At 40.7% G+C, this 17,959-nt stretch overlaps 1 protein-coding gene across 1 annotated transcript in view; it reads right to left on the bottom strand.

The window, feature by feature from the left end:
* The window catches only part of ITGA8 (integrin subunit alpha 8), a 176,908-nt gene that overhangs the window by 111,274 nt on the left and 47,675 nt on the right, over positions 1–17,959 (bottom strand). Inside the window, exons 9-13 of the mRNA XM_024578009.3 lie at positions 16,985–17,028; positions 15,518–15,574; positions 13,060–13,112; positions 1,297–1,502; positions 211–402 (exon numbers count right to left, since the gene is read on the bottom strand). Of these exons, the coding sequence (XP_024433777.1) occupies positions 211–402; positions 1,297–1,502; positions 13,060–13,112; positions 15,518–15,574; positions 16,985–17,028 (552 nt within the window). The remainder of the gene's footprint in view (positions 1–210; positions 403–1,296; positions 1,503–13,059; positions 13,113–15,517; positions 15,575–16,984; positions 17,029–17,959) is intronic.

Here is a 17,959-nt window from a genome sequence, read left to right as displayed (position 1 = left end):
GCTTTTCTTTTTTGACAGGAAAGGGAGTGTTTGTTTTGTCTACCTTCAAATTCTCGTGAAAGTCACTCTGGAACCCCAGAAAGACCCTGTGCCCTGGGTGAGCCTGGCCTTCACCTGTCTGAGAGAGCTGCTTACACACAATGCATTTCCCAGGGAACGGGCTCCTTGCAGGAAGTGGACTGTCTCAAGGGAAAAGAAAGAAAACCTTACCTGGGTAATCGTTCTTGTCTATGTCCGAGTCTCCTCTCAACGTGAAGCCGAAGCCAGAAGGCATGGCCTGCGAGGCCCACATTCCTTGCAAAATTTGGGAAGCCTTGGTGTTTAGGCCGTGCGGGTTCCCGTTGTAAATGAACACTTTGCCTCGTCCATCTGGGCCTGCAAAGGGCGCGCCGATGGCAACGTCTACAGAGACACATGAATGTGTTTTGTAAATAAAGAAGAATGTTTTGAACTACAATTAAGCACAATCAAAGAGCAGTACCATATAATCCAAAGGGCTTACTAAGTTTCTCGTGAAAATTGGTAGTACTGCAGCAAGAGTTCATTATTTGATGTCTTTTATCCACTCAACACAAAAGGTACAATACAAGATACTTAATACCAATACCTGCCAAAAGTACTAATGGATACTGATCCAGTGAGAATAACCCCTTAGGCTATTTTGTGAAAGCAAATTCCTATTCATTCCTTGAAGTTCAATCAAGAAACCCACTACGTGTTTGTTCTTAACTGAAAAGCCCTGAAAATGTATCCAAGATTTTGTGTGAGCTTGCATGTTGAGGAGAGAGTACTTATAAGACATTCACAAATTTCTAACTTAAAGAACCACAACCTTAAACTAAGAATTTAACACTATTTTATTGCAAACATTGAAGCTGACTGTCAGCTGAAGTTTACAGACCAATTAAAATTCAGCGTCACCTATACATGACCCATGCAGATTAATCAGAAGGCCATATACTTGCTAATATACGAACATATATGTATTCATTCTTGACTTGGTACATATAGAAGATTCTCTAGTTCTTCTCCAGTCACTATATCCAAATATCAATTTTAAAAATGACCACTGCCTTTATTTAGAGCTGTTACATAACACCCTAAATCAACTTGAGAAAATTTCCATGTAACACTTACATTAATCAAAACATATACATTTTAAATTGCCTTGAGATTGTTGATAGTTTATTAAAAATCAACTGTATCACACACCCCACTGTGAATGTCTCAAAACATCCAGGAGACAGCAACCCTGAATCATGCAACACAAACCCTTCCCACACAGCTACAAATTACCATTGTATCCATCTTGATTCAGGTCTCCTAGGTGTGCCACAGCGCTACCAAATCTTCCGAAAACCTCGGTGCCTGCGAGGACCTGCGGGTCTTCAAAGAGGAGAGTGCTCACTTGCATATACAGGTAAACTTGACCCACTTCTCTAGGGTTACTCTCGAATTCACGTTCCATAAAGAGAGGGGCCCCAATCAATAGGTCATCCATTCTGTAGGGAACAAACACAGAGGTCAGCACACTGGCAGACATGAGGTCCTTTCTGGGTCACTGTAAATCATCTCCATTAGCACATTTCCATTGGTATTTTTCCTTTCGCAAATGGCATTTTGCAATCATCATCTTTCTTTCATTGTTTTGTTACATCTATGGAATAGAATGCTGCAAGAAAACAACAGTTGCTAAATTATCACATTGAACTTTTTACCTCTGTTAAATGTGACTACTTTAAGAAAACCATAGATATTTCACCCTTTTCAGCTTTGAGTGCATTCCCAGAAACTGTGATACACAAGTAAAACATATCAAAAGGACCTAAATAAATTTTTCTAAAAGTTGATTACAGGTTTCCAAATTTATATGACTATAAATTTAAATTATGAAGTTTTCTTGCAGTAATAAGGTTTAAAACAAATTTGTCCCCCTATTTCCTGTTGTTACCTTCATTTAAATAAAACAGAGACCAGAGAGGGTTATAGCACTGGTGACAAAGATAGAAAATAAAATTTTCATCCCAAAAGAGAATTTACAGGGTTTTTTTTTAAATGTAGGTATTATAGCAGGAAACTATAGACAATTTTTAAGGTTGAAAAAAATTCAAGAAATAGACACCTAACCACCTTATTTAGAGATAAAGACAAACACCTAGAGAATAAAAACCAAAAATGGTTAAAGGTATTATTTCCTTTAAAAACCAGATAGCAAAAAAAAAAAAAAAGAAAGAAAAAGTAATAGAATAGAGCCTTCTAAGCTACTCAGTGTTTTAAAACTATACAAGCATTATTTTTATTGAAAAGCTTTTAAGAAAAGTCACATCAACCAAAATTCATAATTTGGTCCATACTAATGACCTCTACTAACATCTGTCCGGAGGCGCCCGACCCTGGGAAGTGACCCCAGACAGAAGTACAAGGCTGCATTTCACTTTTATGTCTATGTAGATTCGGTAATATGTGGAAGTTTTCCAAGTAAACTAATTACTAAAATCTTATCATTAATCTAAAAGGCAGGGGTAAAGTGGCAACAGTTATTGAGGGCAAGACACCTCTTTTACAGTAAGCGGCAAGACACGCCAGCATTACTCGGGCCCACCCCTCTCCCCAACGTGTTTTCCGTGTAGCGTTCATCATATTTCTCAGGGTGATTCAACAGATACCCTGTGTACCAGCTATATTTAAGATGCTAGGAGAAGTGATTTAAAGAATACAATGACTCTTAGGTCAACTCTGTTCTTATTAACTTGAAAGTGAGGTCGAACTGCTCCTCATATAACGATAAACGAGGAAGGCACAGCAAGAAGAAGCATGAGTAGTCCAAACTAAAGGCTGGGAATTCCAGATGGGGAGAGGCAGGACTTGGAGGGTGTTAAGGAAGGCTCAGGGAAGACACAGCATTGAACCTGAGTGGGACTCTGACAGGTAGATCTGGAGGCAGGCTTTCCAGACGGTGGTGCTGTGAGCCCAGGCTAGTTAGTCCCTGAGTGGCATTAGGGAACAGTGAGTGGTTCAGAAATCTCCGTGCTAGAGGGATGCCTACGATTTCAATTGGAAAAAAAAATATACGAAGAATTCTTAAAATGCATAATATGAGATAGCAATAATAATATATAGCAATAACATAAAATATAATATTGGGATGTATAACCCAATATATTATTATCATATCAAATCAATAATAGATGATTATATAATACAAACAATAAGAAAACAACCCATTAAAAATCAGGCGAAAGATCTGAATGGACACCTCATCAAAGGGGATATACAGAAGGCAAACGTGCATTTGAAAAGATGCTCACTATCACATGTCATTAGAGAACTGGAAATTAAACAACAGTGAGGTACCACTACACACCTATCAGAATGGCCAAAATCCCAAACACTGACACCACCAAATGCTGACGTGGGTGTGGAGCAACAGGGACTCTCACTCGTTACTGGTGAGGACACAGAACGCACAGCTACTTTGGAAGACGGTTTGGCAGTCCCTTACAAAATGAAACACTCATACCACATGACCCAGCAACTGCACGCCTTAATACTTGCCAACAGGAGTTGAAAACATGTCTACACAGAAACCTGCACGTGACTGTTTAGTTTTATTCATAATTGCGAAAACTTGGAAGCAAGCAAGAGGCCTCTCAATAGGTCAATGGCTAAACAAACTGCATCCAGACCAATGCTGACAGTGCCAAGTGCGGGGGAGCACGTGGCGCATCAGATACTCTCATTCATTGCTGGTTGAGATGGAAAACGGCACGGCCACTTTGGAAGACATCCAGTTTCTTAACAAGCTAAACATAGGTCTACCATATGATCCCATAATCACTCTCCTAGGCAGTTACCCAAAGAAGGTGCGAAAAATGTCCACACAAAAATCTACAATTGCCCCAAACTGGAAGCAGCTAAGACAACCTTCAATGAGTGAACAGATGAACAGACAGACACTGGTGCATCATACGAAGGAATAATTTTCAGCAATAAAAAGAAATGAACTATAAAGCCACAAACAACACAGAGGAACTGTATATTGTTAAGTGAAAGAAGCCAGTCTGTGATTCCAAGTTTATGACATTTGGGAAAAGACAAAACTACAGAGATAGGAAAAAGACCAGCAGATGGCAGGGGATGGGTGAGCAGCACATGTTTACGGCAACAAAAGCATTTTCTGTGATACTGTATGCGGACCCATGACATCAGGCATCTGGCAAAACCCACAGAATACACAACACTGAGTGAACCCCCGGCCATTTAGTTAATACCATACCAACATGGGCTCATCGAGTGTAACACGTGTACCACACCAGTGCCTGCTGTTAACAGGAACACTGAGGGCAGAGGGGAGAGGGAGTGTGTGTGAACTCCCTGTACTTCCTGCTCAACTTTTCTGTAGACCCAACTCTGCTCTAAAAACCTAAAGCTGATTAAGCAAAGATGATAATTGCGAAAGTACGTTGAGCACAGATAACATGAGTATAGCCTGAGTTTGGACATCATACTAATCTAGATTTAAAATCTGGCTGTTTGTAACTAGCTGTGCCGTGCTGAACAAGTCACATTACCTCTACAATGTGGATAAGAGAGAAATAGCTGCTTCATTAGCTGCATCACTACCCATCTCTCTGTTTGTCTGTCATTCCCCCCTCCAAGTGTGCGCACATGCACACGGATTATACAGGAGTATGTCACAAATGACAGGCGCGATGGAGGCATGGGGCTAGCCATTGGTGGGAATACACAGCATTTTACATTATGGCCATAGAAACAGAAAGAGTTCCTGCTAAACAAGCAAAGTGCACTCTTGTGTTCCATCTCCTGTCTCTAGGAGCCAGAGAAAGGTGAGACAGAACACTGGGATAGCGTGGGGCCTCAGGGACGTCTAGAACAGGCTCTCACCGTCTGCCCACAGCAGGGGAAGTCACACGTGGATGGAAAAGCACCTTGAGAAGGGAGTTCACAAACCTGTAGGAAGGAAGGGGGGACTGAAAGGCAGGCCCATGGAACTGCTCTTATTTTGGTATCAGATTCCAAAACATAAGTTGGATTGCTACACTTAGGGAAAACTTTTTTTTTAATGTTCCAGATACATTTACTTAAAAAAATATTGCCATTGCTTGCAATCCTGTTGTGCTCCAGGCAGAAAGGAGAGCAGGGAATGGCGCCATTGTAGCCCCTGGCCTTCCCTCGCAGGAACCTGGTTGTCTCTCTCTGTTACTATTATGGCCGGTATCAGAGCCACTTGTTAAACACCTAATTGTGAGTACTGCTGCCTTGTAGTTCAAAAACATCTAAAAGCACAGCTTCCCTCCCTATCACAGAGACTGAGGGGGGGCCATTTTCCCATTCTATAAAGAAGGAAAAAGTCAGATCATTGTTCCCTGGGGGTATGAACATGACCTGGGCCTGCTGTGGTCGCTCACTGGTTTCTCACCGCCAGCACCTGGTTCCAGAAGGGAAAAAGTGTTTGACCTGTCGTGAAAGGGCAGCATGTCCAAGAAATCTTTAGATTCTTGGAGTATTATGACAGCACTGATTTATTTCTTAGAAATACGTGTTCCTAGATATTGTCTTCTAAATGTTCTAAACACACAAAAAAAGACATTTCTTCTTAATTTATAACTGTGTTCTCATAAGGCTGAGAGACAGTAACTGTCTTGAATTCCATCGGTACAATGCGCCTTGTAGACCATTCTGCACTGGGTGCCAGTAGTTTTTCTGTTAGCGATGCCACGTAAGAGCCACGGTATACACTGTTGTTTAGGCTGCTATTGTCGAATCTCGATTTGCAGTTCATTACTGGATTGTGAAATCAATTTAATGGGTCTTAACGAGCAATTTTTTTAATGAAATTAATATAATAGAAAATATGGAAGTGAATGCATTACACACAAGGGTAGATGTTGTTCCTTGAAACTTTTGTTCCAATTACTTGTGTGTGCGTGTGTGTGTCCTGGGCTGCAATGTCAAATGTATTTCTCACTATGGACCATGAAGCAAAAAAGTCATTGAAAACCCCTGCAGGAAGCTATGTGAGCTATTTCAGTTGTTCCAAAATTTGTGTGTCAAATCTTCTTTCTGAATATATCCAATTCAAGTTTAAAGTTTTAAAATATTTACTGGTAAAGATGTTTTTCATTGACCTTCTGATAAAGCAGGTGTATGATACACGTCGCCCAGCCTGTTACTGTATACAGGATACAGTAACTCTCTCAGGATGGCACTCAGCTGTCATACAACTGTGTGTATGTACGTGTACATATACATATGAAGAACTAATTATCAGGTTTTCACTAAAAACTATATTCTCTGTCTGTTGGGTCGCATTGGTGGTTTGGATGAGGTCTAAGATATTACATGAAAGCATTTTATAAAAGTAGGATATATGTGCTCAATTTCACTTTATTTAACATGTCTAATGTTTAAGCAGTTTTCTTTAAATCTCTGTATAGCTTTAGCACAGCTTTTGTGCCTCTTCTTTATGTCTAAATGCACCCTAATAATAATGCCAAGCAAAGCTCAATTATTCATTCTTCACATGCTGTTTGCTATAGAAACATTATAAACACATTCCTGAAAAACACAGCATAAATAATGATAATGAGAGGGTGAGGGAACCCGCCAATGAGAATATTCAATATTAAAAATCCAAATTTGAGCTTTCTGCAGCCAAATGGTGTTAATGAATTGATTTAATACATAAATTTTCTGTTTCCTTTCCCCCCTAATAATACATATTACAGGTTAATGCCCCTGACTAATTTTCAGAATGTAGTTATTTACTAAAAGAGACTGTATACCAGAGTTGCTATCTAGTCAACTTAATTCTTTTATGACAGGCAAGAACTAATATGGCTTATAAATTATATTACAGATCAATTTAACTTATAATCTCTTTTAGTTTTCTAGATTTTCTACTTATCTGAATCATGATCTCTCCTGTATGAGAAAATATACTTGGGCTAAATCTAGCACCAAAACATAGTTACCCAGAGCTGTTTCCTGCCACATAAATATTCTCTAAAATGCTCTCAAGTTGACTAGCTGCTAGGAATCTCCTTAAATGTATTTCCCTTTGGCCATTCAGATGCTAGGAACAGTCCAATGGCTTAAACTGTAATTCTGTGAATTTCTGAAATAGTGTAAATACTATAAGTTTCAAAAGCCATTAGAAAAAACAGATTTGCTTGCTTGGGCTCAAGATGAAAAATACCATCTCCATTTGTTGTTAAGTTTATCCAGAAATCCCTAACGGAGTTTACATTGACAGGGTTTCTAGCTCTGGCTATTTTAAGACAACTAAACTGAAGTTAATTTCACCAGCTTTGTTTAGATTTTCAAAACAGTCACAGGCCTGACAACATCAACCACCAACCAGTATGCGCACAACTGTTTGGTATGAACTCTTGGAATCCACGTATATACCTGGAGACTATTTTAAATTTAAAAAAAAAAATGGGGGTGGGCCTGACCGGGTGGCTCAGTTGGTCGGGGCATCGTCCCACACACCGAAAGCTGACGGGTTCAATTTCCAGTCGGGGCACATACATAGGTGGCGGGTTCTGTCTCCAGTCAGGGTGCTTATGGGAGGCAACTGATTGATGTTTCTTTCCCTTGCTTTCCCTCCCTCCCTCCCCCTCCCTCTCTCTCTAAGATGAATAAAAACATATCTTTAGGTGAGGATTAAAAAAAATGTGGGGGGAAATTCTCAACAATTTACTTATTTGGTCACATTACTTAATGACACAGTCTTTCTTCCCTTTGATGCTGAGACTCTGGAGCATTTGGGGGGACCTTGCTTTGGCTGTATAATGGATAGAAAAGGTGCCATAGGCTGTGGAAGAGTGTTCACTGCATAAGCTCATTCACAACAGCACCTCACTATCTCTTGGCTGGAGAAAGGAAAGTCGAGTTCAATCACAGAAAACGTGGGAGTCCTAACTTCTGAATCATCAACAATCAACTACCTGGGTGACGCTCTCACTCGTAGTCCGAGTCCCAGCACAGCATCCACTCCGGCCCAGGGCTCAAAAGGAAAGATACAAGAGGAAAGATGACAGAGTGGGGCAAAGGTTAAGTTTACAGTTGTTAGTCCAGGGAACAGGGTTTGCTTTATTTTCCAAACATACGAGGTAAACCTACTTTTGCCCAACCCTAAGTATATGATATGAATTTCGGTAAAAAATGGGAATTAAGTCTTAAATTTAGTACTGAACAGACAGCTGAACTCTGCTAGGTGACGAAAGCTCACTGATACTTCCTTAGTAACTGATAAATTCTAGAAAAGCTACAAAGGGCTTTGTGATTTTTTTTAAAGTTGTAGGAGTTATAGACTCTGTAAAATTATTTATGAATGATAACCAATGACTCAGTAAAATGTAGCAGACTAGTGTGGCTATTTTCAATATAGTGAAACAAACTGAATCTGCATATATCCCATGGCCTTAAGAACCACTTACAACTGAGGTTCCTAAAATCACTAGTCAGTTATTTTTAGCACAATTAAAGACAAGTCCAAAGTTCTTTGGTGAAATAACTTTGAAATTATGATTTTATATCTTTATAAAGTAGAAGACCTTGCTTATAAAAATAATGGAAATTATTAAAATGCACACTTAATAAATACACATGTAGTTTCTTTAATCAATAGCCAAAATAGAGTAAAACATTTAAAACATAGATTTTATTCTTCTACCGCAATGCTTATTTAAGGTTACTGGAAGCTATATGCATGCATACATCTATATGTATGCACACAGATGTACACAGACACATCTACATGTTTAAGTACACATGTATATAGAGGTATATATAGGTAGATAGATAAAACTGTGTGTGTGTGTATATAATGGAATCTAAAAAACTCGAATTCATGGAAAGTAGAATGGTGGTTACCAGGGGTGGAGAAGTGGGGGGAATGGGGAGAAGTTGGCCAGGGCTACTGAGTAGCAGTTGTGTAGGGTGAGTAAGTCTAGGCTAGCACGGGGACTGTAGTTAATGATACTGTATTGTGTCCTGGAACTGTGCTGAGAGAGTAGGTCCCTGGTGCTCTCTTACCCCACCCCACCCACAGATCACACAGTTAGTACCCACCTGCTCCTATGTGATCAGGTGGGTACAGATGGTCACACTGGTAAACATTAGGTAGCTGTAGCTTGAACACAGTGGTCATTTTGCTATGTATATTTATTACAAAACATCATGTGGTACACCTTAAATATATATAATTTTACTTGAAAAAGTAAAAATAAAAGATGTTACTGGGTTTCTTCAGTGACCATTATACTACTTTATCCCATTTCTCATCTTCTGAAAGTGAGAGTCACGCCATCATTTTACTCACTTATTTGATCAAAAATTCCTAATACAGATTTATAAAACCTTGAAGACTAAAATTATATTTTATAGAGCTTAACAAGTTGTTCTCTGTAGATAGTAAAAAAAAAAAGTTGGGTAAATTAGCAGAAACTAATTAAGCTATTTCCCTACTTACTGTGTGACCTTGGGCAATTCGCTTAACTTCCATGCCTCAGTTTCCTCATGAGTGAATTTTTAGATCATTTCCCTGGATTGTGGTACAGATGGTCTGATGCAGTTAGACATATTACATATGAAGGCACAGAGAGAGGAAAAAACTGTCTGCTAATCATACATGATAAAAATTGTGTTGCTTAATAGCAATATAAGTTTCTACAACAGTTTTGGTGAAGAAGAGTTTTCTGCATTTGAAACTGCTAACAAACTGGGGAGACCAAACATACAGATAATGTCCAGAAAAACTTTGAGATAAGGATTCCTGTTTGTTACAAGTCTTCTGCGGCCTTGGATCTCTGCTGGAAACCTGGTCAGGAAGGAGAACAGCACAGCACTCCTCAAAACGAGGCCACGTGTGTCTGCACAGAGCCATCCGGGACCTTAGAAGTCACTGGCACACGTGACTTGCTGCCCTTCCTGTCTTGTTCTGCCCAGATCTCTGAGGCGCTGCGGGTTCACGTCTCTGCCCAGGAGGGCTGCTTCCGACCTTCCCCGAGGATGAGTGCCCTTCCTGGGAGGTGAGGCCACTGGCTGTCACTGTTCCTAGTGGCTTTCAGACCCCCATTCTGGGATCCAGTATAAACCCAGAAACACCAGATGCCACACATTTCCTATTTGTGTCTGTTTGAAAGCCACACGATATCCAATGATATTCTGGAAATACAGGTGCTGCAGAGATGATGGCAGATCATATCTTCCCTATTGTAAGCTCAGACATCACCTGAGTATCTGTCTCGGTTTGAGATGAAGGGCTCTCAGGGGCTTCTACTGCGCACTGCCTTACAACAGGACCTTGCATTTACATAGCATGTAAATAATTAAAAACTGCCAATTACGTACAAACCGAGAACTGAGGGGCACTTTATTTTGTTTAATAGCAACATTAAGACAATGGACATACTGTTCAGTGCAGGTGAAGCGTTCATACTGAGTTCATCTGAGTCCTGTCAAGGGCTGCACGGTCCCGGGGAGAAGCCCTCGAGCTGGCTGCGGCGCCCTCTGCTCAGAGAGGCGTGTCTACACGAAGCCTGAGGCCACTGTGGGACTTTCTGTTTTCCCTAAAGAATGGACAATACTCCATGTCTTGGACTCAAGTTCTTCTTCTGCCATTTCTTTCTAAATTACTAAAAGACCCTGATAACAAATACAGTTCATCCAGGTTGGAAATTGTGAATGGTTATCCTAGTTGTTATTTTCTTTTCACAACTCAGACAGCTGAAGGTTAAAGCTATTTAATTTTAAATCATCTGCTTCCATCCCAAGAGACCTTTAAAATCCATCCAGACTGAGGCCACTTCCACTTCCTGCCGCCACTGTTGCTCTGCCCCACTCCTCTGTGCTGCCTCGCCTGGCTTCTGGCCATGAGCTTCCAGAAGGCCTCCAGCTGCCGAGACCCAACAGCCAGAGCGTGCCTGCTAAGACTGAAGTGGGAGCAAGCCACTGCCTCACTTAGTACCATCAGTGGCTCACAAGATGAGGTGTCCTTCTTGGAAACAGACCCATTCTGCTCTCGGCAGAGTCAGGGCGGCTCTGTGAAAGCAGTCTAGCGTAAATGCAGTGCTCACAGACCTTCCCGCCCTGCCGCCCACCCCCCTGCCTTTCCCTCTCCCTCATCTTTGAGGTCCCGCCTCCAGGAATTTGAACACTCTTCCCCCAAAATCATCACGCTTGCCCCCTTACCCCCTTCAGGTCTTTCCTCAGCTGTAACCTTAACACCCAGGCTTTCCCTATACACCTGATTTAAAATCACATCCCTCCCAATATTCCCTATGCCCTTGTTTTTGTTTTTATAAGTGTAATTAATAGACTATTTTTTAGAGCAGTTTTAGGTTCGCAAAATTGAGTAGAACATACAGAGAGTTTCCATACATCCCCTCTCCACCCCGAAGGCACAGCTGCCCCTTTATCTCCATCCCCACCAGGGAGGGGCATGTCACAGTCGATGAACCTACACTGACACACCACAAGCGCCCAAGTCCATAGTGGACAGTAGGGCTCACTCTTGGTGCTGGGCATTCTGTAAGTCCTGACAACTGTGTGATGACAGGGATCCACCCGTGTAGTTATCACACAGAGCAGATTCACTGCCCCAAACCCTGTGCTCCACTGGTCATCCCTCCGTTCCCTGCTGGTTCCTGGTAACCCCCAACCCTGTTCATTACCCTCTCATAGTTCTGCCTTTTCCGATTGTCATACAGTTGGAGCCATTTACTAAGCAGACTTCCAGATTGACCTTTTCCACGTCATAACACTCATTTAAGTTCCCTCCATGTGTTTGCATGACTTGACAGCTCATTTCTTTTTAGCGTTAAATAATATCCCATTGCCTGGGTGTATCACAGTTTATTCATACATTCGCCTATGGAAGGACATCTTGGTTGCTTTCAGCCCTTCTATTTACTTCCTATATAGTGTTCATGGTGATCTAACACACGCTTACTTGACTTGTTTATTTTTTGCCATTGGCTTCCACACCCCCCAACTCTTGTATAGACTTGATGAGGTAGGGGTTTCGATTTTGTTCTCTGCTATGGCCCAGCAGGTAGAACAGTGCCAGTGTACGGTAGATGCCCGAGAAATGTATGTTCAATGAAAGCATAATGAAAAGATATTTTCCAAAAGGCACAAAAGTTATTAAATACATCTCTGATCATAAGCCTCCACGTAATGTATAAAGAACATTTCTAGCTATACAAAGGTCACAGCTAATGTCTGTCAATGATGAGTCTAGGCCAGATCCTGGAACACAGTCATATTCTTCAAATATCTGCTTTCTACAGAAATGTGAGCACCATTCACTGCTATATTCTGGGCACGGAGGACAATGCCTGGCACGTAGTAGGTGCTCCAACAAGATTAATTGGATGGATAATCATGATGTTCATCTGAATTTATTGATTTTCTTGCTTGATCATTTGTTTTTTATGACAGGTGCTTTTACTGAACCAAAGAGATGCTTAATAATTATTTTGGAAGTAATAACTTATACACAAATGTAATTTATCATGTTGTTTGGTCCAAGCTCAACTGTAATTTACTACCATAATCTGAAAAAAATAACATGATTATTTCATCTCCTCCATTGTGTTACTAGTCTGTCAGTTAAAGCAATGCCCAGAGAAAAAATATTTTTTAAAAAAAGAGAAAAATATTCTATGTAAAAATGCTTTATGAATGTATAACTTGCTAAAGGGTGAAAAGACATGAGCAAACTCTTCAATGGCTATGGATTTTGAGTGGTCAAGGACTAGTCAATTCATTAAAGATAAAACTAAATAAAATAGTTCTTTTCTAGAAGTAGCAGATGTGGAAAATCTCAAGCATAAACTAGGATGACAAAGAATTCTTTACAAGATACATCCTCTTGCCCTGAAGCAAAAAATAAAAAAAAGAGTTAAAACAAGAGAGCCTCTATCTTGTCAAGGAGATTTGGAAGAATGTATTTCATTAAGGGAAAAATATAACATTTTCATGGATGAGTATAATACACGGAGAGTGAAGAAGTTCTTATTAGCTTACCCATCATTGTTAACATCTGATATTGCAACCGTATATCCAAAATAAGATGCCATCTGCAAAGGAGAACCACGAGAGGACGTATTTTACATTCAGAAAGCATTTCTATAGTCATGTCTCGATCCCTGGAAGAGTAATCTCATTGCAGCAATTCCTGCATTTCACTCCATAGACTGTTGGACGTGGGCAGTCTTGGAGTCATTTAGTCTAACCCCTGACCCAATGCATAATTCTCCCCCAATCCCCCCGACAGCCACTTGGACAGCCTCGGAAAATGTTCAACAATCAGCCCATTCAATTTATGGACTCAATTATTAGAATGTTCTTTACTAAAATTGGCCTTTCTCTAACTTCTAGTCCTTAATCCTACCTAGTTCTGCAGTCTTGAGCCTCACAGAATAAATTTAATTCCACTGCTATATGCGATGCCCAATGGAAATATTTTCAGCTGCTGTACATCCCGGCCCCTTCTTCTCGGAGACCCGACATGGGATAGCACACAAAAGCGGATACGCCATGAGCACACCAACACTCCTCCTGAGTAGTATTTACACTCTGTGCTTGGGGCTCTTTATAGCATTGAAGAGTAACAAGGGATTTAATTTGGGGGAAATTGCATCTTAGTATCAATTCATACTGTGTTTATTGTCAAGTAAGGTTCCTAAGTCTTTTCTGAGTGTAACTAGTGTGCCATAATCTATCCCCATTCTAGCTCTTAAGTTTTTCCTTTCCAACCTATGCTTTCGAGATTTGTAATCTTTTCAGACTTGGCCCATAGTTTCAGCTTGTCAGGATTTTGTTTTGTTTCCATATTCTGCCATCCACTGCTTTAGCTGACTTAGCATCATATCGCCTACTGATTTAATCAGCACTCAGCCCACTCAGAGTGTGCTCCGCACAAGGCGAAGGTGGTGGTGTGTGTGGTTCATTCTTCCACCTGCACTGCCTGACCAGGGCTCCCCTAACTCAAAGTAGGTGCCAGTGCCAGGTCCTTTCCGCAAAGGGAATGAATACAGGAGTGAACACAAGAATTCTATTCTCCCCCCTCTTTTCTCTATTCCAAACGTTTACAGTAACATGTTTATTCCTGGTTGGCGTTGTGTGCCCTTCACCCAGCGGAATATCATAATTTATGTAGTAAGTTCTCAGCCTCAAGAGTGTAAAACTAGGTAATGTTAAGGACGAGAAGTTTTAGAAAAGCCAAATTTAACAACATTTAAGGAGCTTCTAATGTAAAACAAATGTAAACTGTAAAAAAAATATGGGCAAAGGAGAAACCTTGCCAGATTTCATTAAACCACGTGGGATTGTTCAAAATTCATAAATCCAGCCAACTTCTCTATCATCCCAGCATTATTTCTCCATGTGCACCTCATGGGTGTCTTGACAGACGTTGTTAAATGCTTTGTTGAAAACCGCAGAGTAATGGAGAGACTAAAGCCCCGATTTGGGGGGAAGGGGAATGTCACAAATGCTCCGTGTTCATTGAAAAACTCTACTAATCGTAACTGCGTGACAAATATATTATTCCAATTCTCCAGCTAAAAGGTGAGCATTTCAGCATTTTATACCATAATACAGAAGGCCAAGATGTGACTTGGCCAGATTCAAATGTGAGTCTGGCTAGACACTTAGTAACCTGGGCTGGCAGAGTTGGGAGAGACTATTGGAAGCCCAGAGAAACTAGTGCAACTATGACTGGCTGCCTTAGATGGCAGCACCACATTCACTGTTTTAAAGAAATGTGGCAACTTTCACCAGGTCCCAAGACCCAGGAAAATGCAGGATGTTGGATGAAGTGTGGCCGCGGGGCATCTTACCTCAGGAGAATGACAGCAGCCTGTTTTCAGGCCATTAGGCCACGCTTAATAAGACCTTAGCCAGTGAGTGGCCAGGAGCACTTGCTCCCTGTGAGGAAGGGAGCAGAGCCAGATAGCTTTTTAACCTCCTTATAACTTTGGGACGAGGGGAGGGCTCCAGTCACAGTGAGAAGGGGAGGCAGAACCCAGGATCACCGACTCTGCCCAGTACAGGGGGACATATGAGAAGCCCGTGTCTTCTCAGATGGAAGGCGGGTGCCCAGGACTCACTGCCAGGCACTACATACAAGGCTGCAATAGAACAGGATTGCTCTCAAATCCCAGCAGCATTTTGGCTTTTAAGGATCATAATCTGTCTTTATATAATTTATCACAATCTGAAATTATCATGGACATTTATCTGTTTGTTAATTAACTGTCGCCCCCTGCCCCCACCCCCCTCCACCTGCCTCCCCCACACTGCTGCACGAGAGCTGGGCTCTCGTCTGTCGGACGTGTGGCTGTATTCCCAGTGCCTAGGACAGCTTCCAGAACATAGTAGGTGCTCAGTAAATATTTACCTTATAAAAGAATAAATGGTATAAAAATTACTACATGCTATTAGTACCAAGTGACATTATTTAATATTAAAATGGCCTCACCTGTTCACCAGTGAAATTCTGAATAGATGTCATATCTGTAGAGTTAATGATTGAAACCTGAAATCATAGAAATTAGATAGGTTACATCATTTGAAATAGAATTAGAGAAAAAAAAATTAATTACAACTTAAATCATTTTTAAATTTTGGAGAAGAGGGATAAATGATTAGCTATAGATAAAATAAAAGTGTAGCCCATAAGAATGATCTTTAAAAAACCCCACTGAACTTTTTGTTTATGGTTAAGTCTAGGGGTCCTTTCAGACAAAATGCATGGTTATTACTCTGAAGTGGAGAAATAAGATTTGAATTCAAATTTTGCTTCTTTTGAATATTTCTTGAGAGCAATTAATCTGATGGTTGGTGAATTGATCTAATTACGATTTTTGTATAGATTCATGCTATTATGAGAAATTGGAGATTATGCTTCTTTGCAAAAAATGAAATTTTAGGACGATATTCATGTAGTAAAATTATTCCTTGTAATTCTATTCAGCCCACCCCAAATCTATAAATATTACAAGTTTACTAGGCTTTTTTAAAATAAACATTATTTAAAGTATTTTCATTTAAAAAGTCTTTCTTCTTATAAGATCTATTTATTTCCTTTTCCTAATTTTGTAGTAACCAGTTACAATGGATTTGAATAGCATTCCCCCAAAATCCATGCTGCTATTTGGAAGTAGGGACTTTGCAGATAAAGTAAGTTAAGGATCTCGAGACAAAATCCTCCTGGATTTGGGGCAGGCCCTGTAACTAATGACCGGTGTCCTTACATGAAAAGGAGTGGGCGCACATGACACAGATGGGAGAAAACCACGTGAAGGCTGAAACAGAGATGGGAGTTAAGCCGCCACTTGCCAAGGAGAGGCGGGAGCCACCTGAAGCTCAAGAGACAAGAATTCTCCCCTAGATGCATGGGAGGAAGTGTGGCCCTGCAGACACCTTAATTTCAGGCCTCTTGAGAGAGTAAATTTATGTTGTTTTAAGCCACCCAGTTCGTGGTCATTTGCGATGGCAGCCCTAAGAAAACGAATGCCCTAGTGAATAACAATTGATTTTATTTTTCTACTACATGAGACATTGAAATGTTGATCACACCAACAATAGGGTCCTCTGCAGCTATCCCCAGATTACACACAAGGATCAGGCAGGCTCCATGGGTGTGTGACCTGCTCAGTCACACAGGGACCCAAGGTCAGATGGGCCCCGACCTTGCTTTCATGCCCAGCTTCCATGTCCTGAAATTCTTAATAATTTTGAACAAGTGGCCCTGCGTTCTCTTGCACTGGGTCCCACCAGTTATATAGCTGATTCTGCGCACAGATCCAAAAGAAAGAAAGATCTGTCCACCTTTTTAGAAACAAAACAAGCATGAATCAGTGGGGCTTGCTATGAAAGGGCATTTAAAAAGATTTAAAAGTTGTATACATAAGCAAATATTCTGTAATGTATCCTTAGTACTCACATATCCAAAATTCTGTGCTCCTCTTGGAACTCCAGCAACCAGTTCTGGTGATAAAAACAGTAATTTAGAAGGTGAATTTCACATATAATTTATTTTTACAGCTATACAACAACTCAGTTAAAGACAGTATTTCTTAAATAAGTACATCGTGCAGAGAGCAGCAAGTTTGAAGTCATGGTTTTCTATGCATTGGATTTTGCTTCTGCTGCAGACAATAGAAAACAGAAGACCCGACGTTGTACTGTGAGAGTAACCAGTCTCCATCACCAGGCTCCATGTGTTTCTGCCTCTGGACCACGAGCCTGGCTTCTCAGCTCTGCGTGTGATTTATGTGTTAAACCTGTTTCCCTCATCTCTCCAGCTTTCACTGTGGTGACATCTTTTGTGCTGGTGTAAACAGTTAACAGCTCCTGTTACACTAAAATGGTAAAATAATTTTGGTTATCTAAGAAAAGGGCACATATCACAGATGATATGAGTCTGCCCCCTGAAACTGTTTGTTGGCAGAAGAAGTGGGGGGCAACCTGGCAGCCGAGAAAGGAAGTTTCAATGACAGAGATACAGGAAATGACTATGGGAAGGGGGCAGGCATTCCAAGGCACAGAGAGCTGGCTCCAGATTCACAAAGTAGTGTTTTGGGTCCTTTGTGCTGTCATATACCTGGGACGAGTCATTGAACCTTTTTTTTTTTTTTTCCGAGACTTCTGCAATCAGTGGGAGGTAGAATCTCTGATTATCAAAGATCGTTCCAGCTGCCATTTCTATAAGTCAAACTATTATCTGATTCAGTGGGGTTCAAATTTAGTTTAATTAAAAAAAATAAGGGCCTGGAATACAGACCCTTTCCATTTAAATTTCCCTTCTCCTACTCTTGCCCCTAAAAGTAGAAAGCAAATTCCAGCATTAACACTACCTGCTGTGCTCAACGTTAGCAAAGATGGGTGGTTATACTATTGGCATTAATAGTCAGAGAAG

The sequence above is a fragment of the Desmodus rotundus genome, chromosome 4 (genome assembly GCF_022682495.2).
Source record: "Desmodus rotundus isolate HL8 chromosome 4, HLdesRot8A.1, whole genome shotgun sequence".
NCBI classification, from domain to species: Eukaryota; Metazoa; Chordata; class Mammalia; order Chiroptera; family Phyllostomidae; genus Desmodus; species Desmodus rotundus.
Note: the sequence above shows the minus strand (reverse complement) of the source record. Positions and strands in the feature narration are given on the sequence as shown.